The sequence below is a fragment of the Sebastes umbrosus genome, chromosome 15 (genome assembly GCF_015220745.1).
Source record: "Sebastes umbrosus isolate fSebUmb1 chromosome 15, fSebUmb1.pri, whole genome shotgun sequence".
Classification (NCBI taxonomy): domain Eukaryota; kingdom Metazoa; phylum Chordata; class Actinopteri; order Perciformes; family Sebastidae; genus Sebastes; species Sebastes umbrosus.
In genome coordinates this window covers 15,007,590-15,022,544 of record NC_051283.1, presented here as the reverse complement: position 1 = coordinate 15,022,544, position 14,955 = coordinate 15,007,590, and the positions used below count along the sequence as shown (strand labels likewise).

General features: G+C 38.9%; 1 protein-coding gene across 1 annotated transcript; it reads right to left on the bottom strand.

The window, feature by feature from the left end:
• Nucleotides 1-8,921: 8,921 nt before the first annotated feature.
• Nucleotides 8,922-11,741, bottom strand: sem1 (SEM1 26S proteasome complex subunit). Its single transcript, XM_037796012.1, has 3 exons — nucleotides 11,565-11,741; nucleotides 11,044-11,137; nucleotides 8,922-9,123 (listed from the first exon to the last, which is right to left on the bottom strand). Exons 1-3 carry the CDS (start codon nucleotides 11,635-11,637, stop codon nucleotides 9,081-9,083), a joined length of 210 nt encoding a protein of 69 aa, XP_037651940.1. The 5' UTR covers nucleotides 11,638-11,741; the 3' UTR covers nucleotides 8,922-9,080.
• Nucleotides 11,742-14,955: the final 3,214 nt, after the last annotated feature.

The window sequence follows — 14,955 nt, the reverse complement described above, 5'->3', positions numbered from 1 at the left end:
TTGGTTTTGTTGTGATATTACCAGGTCAATACTGTGTCTTATTTCACAGATGCGGGATCACATATAAACTGTACATGTAGGCCCACCGCCTTACAATGAAGTAACTATAGAAACAGTGAAGTTGAGAAAAAGGGTTAGAAGTTTGAAGGCTCTTAAAAATACTGCATAAGAGGTATATAAGTTGGGAAAACATTGATTATTTGCCACAGACATTACATAATACCTACATGTTTAGATACTGCACTTGATGTTTGGACAATCTAAAAGCTGCAGGGGGGGAAAAAACAGATCTTGTTTCTTCTTTTCTTGTCCTTGTGAACTAATTAGAGGAACAATTTGTAACATTTCGGGGGATCTATTAGCAGAAACGGAATATAATATTCATAACTATGTTTTCATTAGTGTATAATCACCTGAAACTAAGAATCGTTGTGTTTTCGTTAGCTTAGAATGAGCCCTTCATATCTACATAGGGAGCGGTTCCTCTACAGAGTCCGCCATGTTAATCTGCCACAACGGACAAACCAAACAATGGCTCTAGAGAGAGCCTTTCACATTTTTACGTCACCTGAAGGCAACCGTAGTTTTCAGGTTTGTGAAACTGCGATAAAGTGAGTTACAGAGTGCAGAACCGTGGTACCGCCAGCCGCCGTCTGACTTCCGTTGCTCCTACAGAAGGGTTATTATGATAAGGATGGCCTCTGAGCTAGACGAATGGCGTCACCACAGTTTTGCAACCGGCGGCTCACGTTACTGCAGTCTTGGAAAGGGAGGAGTGAGCAGAGGGTTGGTTGCAATCTGCAACCACATCACTAGATTCTGCCGAATCCTACACACTGCACCTTTAACTTGTTATTATAAATTCATATTTAATCAAATACATTTAGATATGTGATTTAAAGGTAGTTTAACCACCACAAATCATGTGAATTTCACTGAATTCAGAGGCTGCAGAGACGGCAGTTAGGCCAAAGAGTATAGAAGCAAAGAGACAAAACTCCAGTGTACAGCTGCTTCTGCCATTTTGGACTGGAAACGCTTATTATATTTATAATATTTCATTGTTCAACATAGCTCATTTCGGTAGAATATGACAATAGAATAAAAATAATTTTGTTTTACTTTTGTACGGCACTTTTTAGGCGGATGCTTTAGTCGCTTTCAGTCCAAAATGGCGGAAGCGTAGCTTTGCTGCTGGGCACTAATGTTGCAATGGAACAAACAATTGACTTTCACTTCTTGGCAATATACTGTACGTTCTTTGGTTAGGCTACTGCTACTCTGCTAAGCTAGGTTAATTAACGTTTAGCAGCACTAGTTTATCTGGTGTTTTTCTCCACTATGATTAGATTTTGCTACTGCCTTGTTTATGTGGTATAACGAACTCAGTTATACCAAAATGCAGGGGCATCAAAATAGACTCTTCAAGTGATTAAATAGCTGTGAGGAGTGCAGTTTGGTTTTTAACCGTTTTCTTCTTACAAATTTATATTCTGTTTTTCCAGCCCAGAATTACACATTTCTATGGCATGATATGTTTTCAGGTAAGATTCTGGTCTGTAGCCAATTGGTCAAATATGTTGTTTTGGCTTTGTAGGGCAGTACAGACTACTATATACATTCTTTATGCTCTCTTTTTCGCCTTTGTGAAATTATCCATTTTTCTGTCAAAGACCTGCGAGATGGATCGTGTCATAAACTGCACGGCTGAAACAGGGCACTCATAATCCGTCCTGACATCAATCTAAAGCCTTTTGTTTTCATAGTGACTCAACCACCAGGGATAGCGTTAAACTGAAACATACCCATCTGTTTCTTTCTGTGTGCCAACATGTCAGATCGGGTTAAAATCCAGACAGGTTTAAGTGACGGTGAGGCCGTGGCGTGATCCCGTACTGTCTCAAATATCAAGTGTCATGTCCACATGTTCAAATGGCTTTATCCTCATTTTCAGCTGAGCTGTGATGACTCTCATAAAAACTAAGAGAGGTTTCGGAGCAAACCATGAAATACAACCCTACCAAGGGTCAAGGTTTAAATGTATTGTCATTGGACAACACAGGGTTGTGCAACAACATGCAGTTGTAGTCCCTTTATTGCTACATGAGAAAAACTAAAAAGCAAAACTATTTGTTATGGTGGAGTACGGAGGATGATAGTTGATGAGTCTCACAGCCTGAGGAAAGAAGCTGCTCTGTCGTCTACAGATACTTCTGTATTGCTTGCCAGATGGCAGCAGGCTGTTGCTGAGATAGGTGTTGTCTTTTAATATCCTTTGGGTTCTGCGCATGCACCTCTCCTCACCGATATCCCTGATGCTCGGTAGATGGATACCAATGATGTTCTGGGCGGTTTTAATCACCCCGCTCTTATCCCATGACAGTTTGTAATATCCTCAGTTTCCAGTGAGGATGCCTTCTATAGCTCCTCTGTAAAAGTTAACAACAACTTGTCGCTGGAATTTTGCCTTCATAATTGAAAAATACAGCAGTTTTTGAGCTTTTTTCTCTAGGTTGGAGATGTACGATCACCATGTCAGGTTGATACATGTTAGACATGTCTAACACAGATATTGTAGCTATCTGTTAGTGAGTCAAGTGAAATCAAATATTTCCATTTTCGATATTTATTTTCCCCTCAACCACAGGTATGACATTTTTGGTCAAAATATGATGCTCATTGCTCACTGGAGACTATAAGTCAAGATCAAAGTAATAGTAGTTTCAGCATGTGCTATTTTTGAGATTTAAAAGCTTTTTTTGGCTTGAGTTTGGAATGATGTGTGCTGAATCTGCAGTGACTGTGCAGGGTCTGTGCTGCAGCCATGTTTATAAAGTAGTTTATCTTGAGAGGAAGGACATTAAATCACTCTCAACTACATAGAGGTAGTTAACCCTCAATCCTATCAACTGGGGTCCCACAGACCCCAGAGGTATACCTTTTGTCATATATCACAGGTGCTTTATCCAATTTTTTGTCCCAAATGACTTCATATCATTGTTTTCTGCTTCTGTTTTAATTAGTGATTTTTAAAAAGACCAATGTATTGGGTCCAAGCACCCAATTGCAGCCTAAATAGATAAAATAGAAAAGATAGATTGCCATGGGTCCTAATTTAAAGTATCACACACTATCAGGGGGGGTAGGGGCACTCTGTCAGTCATCTTTGTTTTACACAATATGCAAATTAACTGTAACTTTCTTCAAATAATAATAATCCGTCTTTTTTCTACAGAAGACATTAATTACACAACTACTAATGTTTAGAGAAGAAATAAATGATCATTTTGCTATGATGCTTGTTTCTTACAGTAGATCGGTAGTTATGTTAAATAGGTTGGTAGGATGAGGGTTAAAGGAATATTTTGACATTCAATGGGGTTTTTGCTTTCTGGCGGAAAGTTAAATGAGAAAAGTAATACAACCACTCTCATATCTGTTTGTTAAATATAAGGCTACAGCCAATTGGCTTAGTTTAACACAACGAGTGAAAACAAGGGGAAACAGCTAGCTTGTCAAATGGTACCACCAGCACTTCTTAAGCTCAAGGGATTTGTTTTAATCTAAAAAAAAAAAGAAACTAAGTGAAAATTCAACAAGTCACTCTTTTACGGGGGGTTATATGCCAGACAAATTCTTTGGCAGCAACCAATAACTTCCGTGAGTCTTCGCTGGTTGCCTGGCAACTGCTCAGAGCCAAGATAAAGTCTGACCGATAATCCCCCACAAAACAGGGAACTGTCAGTTTTTAATTTCAATTAGTGAGCTTTAGAGGTGCTGCTAGGTCAGTTGTGTTACCTTTGGACAAAGCCAGGCTAGCTGTTTTACCCTGATTCCAGTCTTTATGCTAACCTATGCTGACCATCTGCTGGCTGTACAGCATCATATTTAACAGAACAATATGAAAGTGATATCTATCTTTTTATCCAACTCACTGCCAGAAAGTGAATTTAAGTGTATTTCCCAAAACGTAAAAACGTATTTTCATTGTGGTCCTTGATGTAAAGATAGCCTAATAAGGATGCAAGAGTTCAGGTTGACGAAGCAACATCATACTACTAACAAAACAAACGTGATTAATACCTCCATCAATACATCTCTGTACAGTACTGCATGCATCCTGGCTTCAGGCAGATATCCCTATATTCTAACCGAAAGGCTGTCTGTATTTGAATGCATCTTTTAAGAGAATATCACAGATTTGACTTATTATTGGTACATTTTTTTCTGATACATATTCTGTGTTTCTTCTGATCCCATAGAAAGAGGTGGAGAACCATTCAAGACAACACAGGATCATTTTGATGAGAATGAATGGAGCTGAAAAAGTAGCCTGTGGTCAATCCATACTGGTTAATTGAGGCAGTTAGGGTAGAAGCGACTTAAAAGCCCCAGTCCTCCTTGACACTGATGGCTGTCCTATAAGGGGCCCACAGTAGGGCCCTCAGGTCTTTTGATAGGGCATTCGCCAGCGTCCTTTGGGGCTGTTTCACCCCCCACAATAAACAGGCAGCCCTTTGTCAATGGGAGTAGGGGGGTCTGAAGGGTTGCTCCTCGTTATTATTTTCTAAAGTAATTATACCTTATTATCTGTGTTTACTTTAGCGGGGGTGCGAGCGTGCAGGTGTGGGCCATTCGGCAGTGGGTTGGCAGTCTCACTGGTGAACGCACCCCAGAGTGTCTTTTTTTTTTTTTTTTTAACTCTCTCCCCTCCATCTTTACTTGGAGGTTTTTGGGGGTTTTAGGCTAGTATTGTAGCCCCGCCGCTAATTTCAGCCCAACAAAAGAAACGTGCAATTAGGGCTATTATAGTAGCAGCTGCATGCTTCCTAGCTGTGCAGAGAGAGAGAGAGCTTCGTCGTCTTCTCCCTGGCTCGGTGCTGAAGGGATTGGAGAGGGGAGAAGTGGAGAGAGCGAGGCCTGCAGCGGCGGGGAGAGAGAGAGTTCGAATGGTCACAGTAGCTTCCAGTGTCTGCAGGAAAGAGAGGAAATATATAGCCAGGGAGGCTGGTGTGTCTCCTCAGAGTAGACACAGCGGGGACTCTCGCCCACAGGCTCGTGGGCCTCGAGAACAATGGATCTGCCATCTCCCAACATGAAGTGTTATGAAATAGTCTTCGCCACAGCTCCATTGGCTGCTCTCTCGCATGGAGTCATGTGGTCTCAGAACTGCGTGGGCCGAGGGGGAAAATGATTTGCAAATAAGAAAATGCTTTTTGAAGAATCTAGTCTTTCATAAAGACGAGAATCAGTTTACAGAATCCAGTAGATCCTGAATGTATGAAGATTAAATGTCGTCACCCCTAACACAAGGGCAGCCCTTTTGAAAAGTAATCCATTGTTTGAAAGATTTAAAAAAAAAAACTTTCTTAAAATATTCAGCCAGCAGATTGTTATTCAGGCCTCTGCAAGTCAGTCAATATCAGCCACAGCGAGTCTTCTCGTACATGTCACGGGGAATCATGTGGGTCACAAAGGAACAACAAAAATGCTCGCACAAATTAAAGTCCTGATTAAATGGGATCAAAGAAGAAGTAGTGCAGAGACACACAAAAAAAAGCCTGTGTGAGGTTGAATATTGAGGGCCCATCGAGGCCCTCATGGCGTCAAACACAAGGGACCAATCTCATGCTCTCAGCACAAACAAAATGGTCACAAGTCCTCCTCTGTTGCTCTCACTTACCGATTCTCTCACTTCACCGACTTCCCCAACCCTTAGAATAATCATCTGGCCCAGGGCCCTTAGTTTCAAGGGCATAAACAGATCTGAGTATCACCTATGAGTCACATCTCTTTGAGTTCACTCTATGAACATGTGACCTTGCTTTATTTCCCGCAGCACTTGCCAACACAATATTTATTTTCTTTATTGACATGTATATCAGTAGCAGCTGGAGCATTGTCTTTCAATCACAATATGGGCCCAGGAGAGCTGCTGGGCTGTGATATGCAGCTGATTGGGATAATACCTAGTAGTAAACAGGGATTTTGGATTTTCCCAGAAGAGAACACGAGACTGTGAGATGCTTGTCAGCGTGCCTGAGCTAACAGATTTCCACTTCCACCTTTTCCAGCCTTCAATGCCAAAATGTGAGTGTAACACTTTGAAGTGCAGAATGACGCTTTCCAAAAAATAAACTGATGCAAAACAGCAAATTGTGCTGCTTTTAAATCAGCACCATGAGAGGAAACTAACAAAAGCTTGTAGGAATGGCAACCCACAGGCAGAAGGCAGTGGTGAAAACAATAAACTAAATATGACAGATATTAATAAAAACTAGGGCTGTCAAACGATTAAAATATTTAATCTATCCATAATCAACAATCCATAGTTAATCGTATTTATTGTTCTTATCGTTACTCACAAATTAATCGCAAAATTTGTATCTGCTCAAAATGTACCTTAAAGGGAGATTTGTCAAGTATTTAATACTCTTATCGACATGGGAGTGGACAAATATGCTGCTTTATGCAAATGTATGTATATATTTATTATTGTAAATCAATTAACAACACAAAACAATGATACATATTGTCCAGAAACCCTCACAGGTACTGCATTTAGTGTAAAAAAATATGCTAAAATCATAAACTCAAGCCCAACAGCCAACAACAGCAGTCAGTGTGTCAGTGTGTCGACTTGACTATGACTTGCCCAAAACTACAGGTGATTATCATAAAGTGGGCATGTCTGTAAAGGGGAGACTCGTGGGTACCCATAGAACCCATTTTCATTCACATATCTTGAGGTCAGAGGTCAAAGGAGCCTTTTGAAAATGGTCATGCCATTTTTTCCATAATTTAGCATAAGTTTGGAGCGTTATTTATCCTCAAGCTGGTTGGTACTTGGTACCAATGGATTCCTTAAGTTTTCTAGTTTCATATGATGCCAGTATCTTCACTCTAGCTTTAAAAATGAGCTAAAACCTAAGAACCGCAAGTTGCGTTAATGCATTAAAGAATTTAGTGGCGTTAAAATGAATTAGTGTTAATGCGTTAACTTTGACAGCTCTAATAAAAACATTATAAAATGTTGTATCTCGGAATCGTGCAGGTTCTGAGAGTTGTAATGGCGAAACTGGTCTTATCACTCGATACATACACTTGTGGTGTTGTAGCCTTTAGAAGCAGGAAGTAACGTGACCCACAGAAACAGAGCTTGGCTTAATTCACAATATTGTATCCTGGATGAGGAAGGCCAGACTTTTCTCATGGAATCAGTTGATGATAAAACAATCATTACAAACTGAATACATTTGTGATTTGTGTTATTGTTTTAGGTATTTTGCTAAATCAAGTTTCATTTTTCATGATTCTACCTAAGTGACCAGTCTAATTCTTTCATGTTTCAAAATACAGATGCTCAAATTTTGGAAATCCTTGGGACAAGTTGATTGTATTGGACACAGGTTTTAAGTCTTTCACTGTATTGCAATTTTTTACAACTCGTTTCAGATTAAAAAAATATTTTTAGGACTTGACTTTAAGCAGAAATGGATCGATAAGATGGGGGCTTTCTTTAGCAATATATGAGCATGTATGTGAAGCTAGCACATTTCTGTCACACACTGTATGACATTTTGAGCTTACTGTGTGTTTTGAAAAATAAACTGCATTATTCAAAGTAACTAGTAGCTACATCAATCGGACATAGTGGATAAAAGCTACATTTTCATCTCAAACGAGTACAAAAACTATACATAAATACGGTATTTGAGTAAATGTATTTAGGTTACTTTCTGCTTCTAGAGGCAGAGGATGGATGTTGTTTTCAGGATGAAAGCTGCTCTTGCAGCGTTGGTCTTACTGGCATCTATTTCACCTCATTAGGACCCTGGGACTGAGAGTCGACAAAACACTGAGAGAAATCATTTTGCCGGGGGAGTGTGGCGGGGATAAATTGGCCTCTGGTTCAGTACGAGAGTCCCCGCTGTGCCAAGCGGAAGAGAAGGGCCTGGCTGGCAGTAGGGGCAGGCCCAGGCAAGGCAGGCTGGGAGGCCCCATGCTGAGACCCCCTCCCTGCCTCTGACAAACACGGCAGTGGATAATCTCTCCTTCAGGGACTCGGCCCAGCGCTGTGGGGCTGAGAGGGAAGGGGGCTGTTATACAGCACAGTGCAGAGGAACTGCCTCTGTATGTGTGTAGCATGCAACACAAACACACTTGTTTGTATTGTGTGTACTTCCACTGCGCACAACTTATGTACATCTCTATTTCCCCCTGTGTACACCTTTTTCTCTCTTTCTCTGTCATGCAGTCATCACTTTGACAGTTTCAATAAACACAGCCTTACATTAAAGTATGGTTGCTTCAAAATGATTACGAATAGCTCTGGTAAAATCCGTTGAACACTTCAACTTGAGTAATATCATGCAAAATTTATGCAGTCCAAAATAAATGCACAATGTGTCAGAGGGCACTAACAAGCCGTCCATTACAGGTAGATTGCGTTGACTTGGCAGGTGTGCTTCTGAGGAGATCAACAGCTCTTACAGAGACTGTAATTTGTAGATATTTTAGCCAAACCTTGAGTCATCTTCCATATAAAAACTAATAACTGCAAAAACAGATTTAGTTTATGCATCGAAGAATAAGAGCAGTCCGAGGACTAGGTGAAACGGAAGGACGCAGGCTAGATTTCAGTTAAATTTAGCCATTAGTTATGCGGCATGAATTGGAGGTATGAAGATAATTATGATGTATTAATTTACCAACATAACATGCTGAATCTCAGCAATGTCACTGTGATTATTTAAGAAATGCAATCCAGTTTTTTTCAGGTTAGACCAGTCTGTATCAGATTAAATATTATTAAGTAAAATAAACTAAAAAGTAATGTGTAAAAAATAGCAGTTGTATTATCTATAAATGTCATTGTGTAAACATTTGCCATCAGTAAGTAAAAACACTCAAAAGGAACGTTTTTTCTCCAAACACTTTACTTCCATCAATATTTCTTACAAAAAAAGAAACAAATTAACATCCCCCAAATCTCCGGTGGTGTGTGTGGTCACCCAGTAATATTCAAATATAAATGTCCATATCCAATGTCATCGAATACTGAAGGGCCTTGTCAGCCGCTAAGACGTCTCCATCTTGTAACCATGTTTTTCCAGCTCGGCTCTGCAGGGAGGAAAAGGAAAATAGAAAGATCAAGTCAGTAGAGATGATTACAGGTGGGTGGTTGCGGCATAAGTACCCTCTGCTATTGATTGTGAGAACCATTAAGAGATGGGAGTGAAAAAAATATATAAATATTGCATAATGCGTGCAGCTATGGATTTGATGATTACATATATATGAATATATATATGCCGGCCGTGCCCTTTAACAATAATGATATCTTTAAGAAACAACTTAATAACAAGGCTGTCAAAATTGGCCTAAATAAAACAACAGCATATTACCGCCTAAAGTGTAAAAACAGACCAGCCACTTATCTATCAACAGTTATTGATTATCCAATAAGTGTGAGTGTAAACATGACGGATCTTATGATGATAACTTTGATGCACATTTCAGATACAAGTGAAACATGCAGCGGCTCACTGCAATTAACAACAACCTAAGCTATTAAAGAGAAGCTGCACGATGGCTGCATTGTAAGAAAACAAGAGTGCAAGCGCGCTGTTGGTTTCCTGCAATTTCCAAATTGCAAGATACATTAATATTGATCAAATATTTAAGTAGCTTCCTAAATGGCCTTTTTGATGCTGTAAGTTCCTGACTTACAATTCAAGACGTATATTAGAGAAAACCTTGCTTCATCTTTTAACACTTTAAAGGATTTTATTCCTGTTTCATTTGGAGTGTATTGCACAAACTTGTAAGGAAATTATATATATATATTTTTAAAATATTAAAGTGATGTCACTTTACAATAACTATTTTGGAAAAATACTCATCACTATGGATTATATAATGTGTTGAAACTTTCACAGCTGTGGAAATTATTTACAACAATAAATCAATATTGACTTCCAAAAGATAACATTGTTTTAGTATGTCTTTAATTATATGCATATAAAAAGAGCCATGTCCATTTTGATGCTGCAAAACAATAATTTTGAAACACATAAGCCTGAGTTTAACCAGTCACAGAAATCACTTGTAACTGGTCCTGTTACAATGTCTACTTGTGTTTAAATCAATTTAATCAGTAGAATATGTTTTCATATGAAGGGCATATTTTGTTTACTCACCCGTGTTTAATTTCTTGATAACACACATTTAAGTAAGATATAAAGAGCAATAATTTCAAACAAGTCCTCTTGGTTTTACAGTAATACTTAACAAGACTTGTAAGTCATCAAAAAATAATGGTTCACACTTGAAACCAAAGTAGCTGATCAATCATACACTGAAATTTGGAAATCTTTCAAGGATCAATATCTTGTCCGTCCATTACTGTAGTGCAAGTTATTGGAGGAAAGGTCTGCTGGTCAGTAGTGTTGTCACATGTTGGTTATTATTAGTTCCAACTAGTATATTGGTCTGTTGAAAGCTGCTCAGCTCTGTACTCACTGATCTTTATTCCATGGTCTTCATGACTTGCTTTTACTTGACAAGTGTGCTATTGTGTGTAGCTGTGTATTTTGTATGTTCTTTCTTGTATGACTGTAGTATGTTTCTTTGTTTTGACCTGCCAAGGGACTACAAATGTGAATAAGCTTAAAGCTATAATCTGGTACAGTGCATCAAATGGTGACATTTATGTTTTAAACTGTACATGGTCCCTTTTAAATAAAATAAAATAAATAAATACTGGTACGTCAAATAATTAAAGAGCTGTGTGTCTTGTGTATTGTATTCCATGCAGGAGGATTTGGCCTGTCTGGCATCAAGTATAAGACTTCACATCAAGAATTACTTCAATAACTTAGTGCCCTATTATTCAAAGCCACACTATTTATGAAAATAATCCACCTGTGCCAAGCATCTTCATCACCTGATCTGCTGTACTAGACACACTGACAGCCTCTGACAGAGTGGGGTGCATCTCTAGACATTGTGAAATGTATTTATTTGTGTTCATGTTATTACCTCAGCTGATTAGAGAAATCATCCTCTACGTTGTCATCATCCCAGTTGTCCTCCCAAACATGAGCGTCCTCATCTTCATCCAGCCCCGTCCAATCTAGGAAGTACACAATGTACAACATTAAAAAAAAACAAAGTACAGTAAACAAATCCTCAATAGTGATGCAAAAAGAAAAACAACATGGTAACACTTTAGTTAGCTTGTTAGCTCGCATTAGCACGGGAGCTAAAGTACATATAAGCAAAATAACAGAAACTGTAAAGAAATAAAATCACAATGACTGTGACATTAGAAGGAAAAAAAGAGCTCCATGAGTGTACTAACTTTGGTGTAGCTAAATCAGCTGGTTGTGGTTGTGTTAGAAGCTAACTGCGAGCTAGCTGCTAATGCTAACATGGCTAGGCTAGGCTAGCTGAGTCACTGCTGCAGGCCCAGCACTGAAAACATCCCTAACAGTGTTACTGACGGTACAAAGAAAACTAAAGCAGCACCGACTTATTAAACATTATCTGTATGTATTTACCCTCGGCTGGGAATTCTTCGAACTCATCATCCTCCTCCAGTAAGCCCAGATCCACGGTCTTCTTCTCTGACATGCTGCTGCTGCTGTGTGTAGCTGTGTTGTTGCTGCTGTCTGTTTAATGAATGAACGGCTGTAGTAGTGAAGGTGTTCGAGCGGGTTGAGGCTGCGTTGACTGCGCAGGAAAAGCGCAGCAGTCACCATGCTTTACGGCAAGGCAAACTAAGGCTAAAATTATACCTCACTGTATAAAATGACCTGTGGTGACCTCTAGGATAATCACAGCCTCATGAAACTGTACAGCTGAAAACTAGAGACCTAGAGCATTCAGAGGATGGATGGCTTTCCTAGCTAGATTGACATTAAAGGTTCCATATTATGCTAATTTTCAGGTTCATACTTGTATTTTGTGTTTCTATTAGAACATGTTTACATGCTGTAATGTTAAAAAAAACTTTATTTCCCTCATACTGTTGCCTGAATATGCCTGTATTTACCCTCTATGTGAAACGCTCTGCTTTAGCGCATTTCGACGGAATTGCGACGAAATTGCAACAGAATTGCGTTGCTGCGAAACAGCTTGGGTCCATGTGTACTTCCTGTCAGCTGATGTCATTCACATACTCTGCAACCAGGAATAAACTGGGACACATTTAGAATGTTTACGTTTAAATCTGTGTAAAGGGTCTAAATATTGTATATTTGTGACATCACAAATGGACAGAAATCCTGACAGCTTGTTTCAAATGCAGAGTTTCTGAATACGGGCTGTGTGTATTTCCCTGTGGATTGAGTGTTTCGATACTTTCCCAGTATTTATATAGCACTTAAGCCTGCGTTATAATAAAAAAACATGAAAATATTACTTTTTTATAATATGGGACATTTAAAGAGACTTTTTGTAAGAATCAGAAATGCTTGTTAACAGTGACACCTGTGGCCATTAAGTCATTGAAAGTCAGCGTCGGGTTCACGCTTGTGCTCGCTCTACATAGACATGAACGAGCATCGCTCAAAACAGTGAGGCGACACACGTCAGCTAAAACCACAATATCACTCTTTATTTCACCTGCTTGGCAGTAATGTTAGCTGACCAGACGAGGGTCTCTCCATGAATCAATGCTGATCCTAGTGCTTTTCCTGCAGTCACCATGCTTTACGGCAAGGCAAAGTAAGGAATTTTTTTTTCAGAAAATATAAGTAAAATAACAATATACTGTATGCATACAAAACTGCTTATGCCAGGGGTACATTAACCCCCTGAGACCCGACTGACTTTACAGCCTTTCAGAGGCCCTAGTAAGTTCAGTAGTGAGAATTTTTTTTTTAAATTTACCCTCACTGTATAAAATGACCTGTGGTGACCAGAAAACCTAAGGAATCCATTGGTACCAATCATGCTAAATAGTGCTCCAAATTTCAATTTTGGTGAGGGAAAACTGGCATGGCGATTTTCAAAGGGGCTCTTTGACATCTAACCTCAAGATATGTGAATGAAAATGGGTTCTATGGGTACCCACGAGTCTCCTCTTTACAGACATGCCCACTTTATGATAATCACATGCAGTTTTTGGCAAAACCATGCAGTTTTTTCCATGCAGTATAAATGTGTAATTTTTGCCTTTTCTAAATATGATGTAGGCTAAACAGTCTTGGGATTGCAAAAAATTGGGTATGACTGGAAAGCTGAGACTCTTGTAGATTCATTGAGCCAGAGATATTTCCACCATAACTTGATGCAGAAAAGGCAGAAATTTGTGCATAAAAAAATCACCAGAATGCAGGAAATGAAGTGTTTGACGCTCAAAATGTCTAGGAGGTGGACCCCCACCCCCCCAGCTTCATATATATCCCCCCTTAATGTTGAAACGAAACCTACGTCCTTGACTGTACATGTCATTCTCATATAGGGGCTGAGCCCCCGTAAAGGTCTGATCCTTGAATCGCCCCTGTACTTTATTCAAGTGTAAAGTAATTCTTGATTTCCAGCACTAACTGATATCAGCAATACAGTTTACTGGCTTGTAATACTGTAGATGTGACAATAACTAAGCTGTAGGCTACATGAGTCCACGTGGTTGTGGTGTCATGGGAATTTTGATAGGTGCATGCTGTATGATGTCCATCAAATAATTTAGTAGGCTAAAAATAATTTTTCTATTTTATAAAAGGAAAAATCTGAGTGCATACATAAATGGATAAAGTAAATACCTTGGATATGTTGTACAAAGTTTGTGTTTTTATGACTGTTGTTGTTCTTTATGGATAAAGACATTTTAAAAAGCATGCAGACCTTCATCAGTATAGTGCCTTGCAGATATACGCTATAGGGCTTCTGTAAAGCATCTGCTTGCTTGTTTCCTTGTCTTCAGCATGGATGAATTTCAATTCAACAGTTGTTTGACATCGAAAGGGAGGAGCACAGCTTAGAAAACACGTGCAAATATTTGGGAAAACAGAAAACTATTTCTCTCTGCCCCCCTGAATTTCTGCCTGTAGGCTATGTTTCACTCTCTCTCTTTCTCCCACACCACCACAAAAGCCTTGTGCAGTCCTCTTTCCTCAAAACATATGCACACAAGTCAGTCAAATTTCAGCAAAGATTTTTCATTTAGGAACAAATGCACATTGTAACCCATGTGGCCTGCTCAAATAATGAAGCGGCAGCCACAGCTTAGGATGTATTTTAGATAAATGAGAGCGCACATTTACCACAAAACCACTCGCACCACAATGAAAATTGCTCCGCAGCTGTCATATGTTGACAGATGGAGCAAACCTCAACTTAGGCTCTACGTACTTATTCTATTTTCAAATTATTTTGTAATCATCCTAAGCCTTTACACATGACAATGCCACAACATTTAGAGGAAAGAGGAACGAGACATGGAGAGAAAGTGCAGGAAGTGAATGCCACTGTGTTTAAATAGCCTTGTTGCAGTTAGACGTATAGAAGTACATGCTTGAAACTACAGGTTTTAGATATAAAAGACAATTTAAAACAGAAGATCAGGTCTGCACACATATCAGAATAAATTAAGTGACATTTCTAAAGACTTTTTCATTTGAAGTAATGAATGAAGGGATAAGTTACTGTTACTGCTTATTGAAACTTTTAAGGCTGCAAAGGTTGTTTTTATCACTACTCAATCTCCAGATAACTTTCTCAATTAACTGATTCATAAAATGTCCAAATATATTGAAAAACACCTATGTTGACGTCTTTAAATGTGTTATATTGTCATACCAAATGTCCAAAGCCTAAATACATCCAGTTTACCGCCACGTGACACAACAAAAAACTACAAATTCTTACAACTGAGAAGCTGGAATAAACACATTTTTTACATTTTTGCTTGAAAACGTATTAATTGATTATGAAAATAACTGCAAG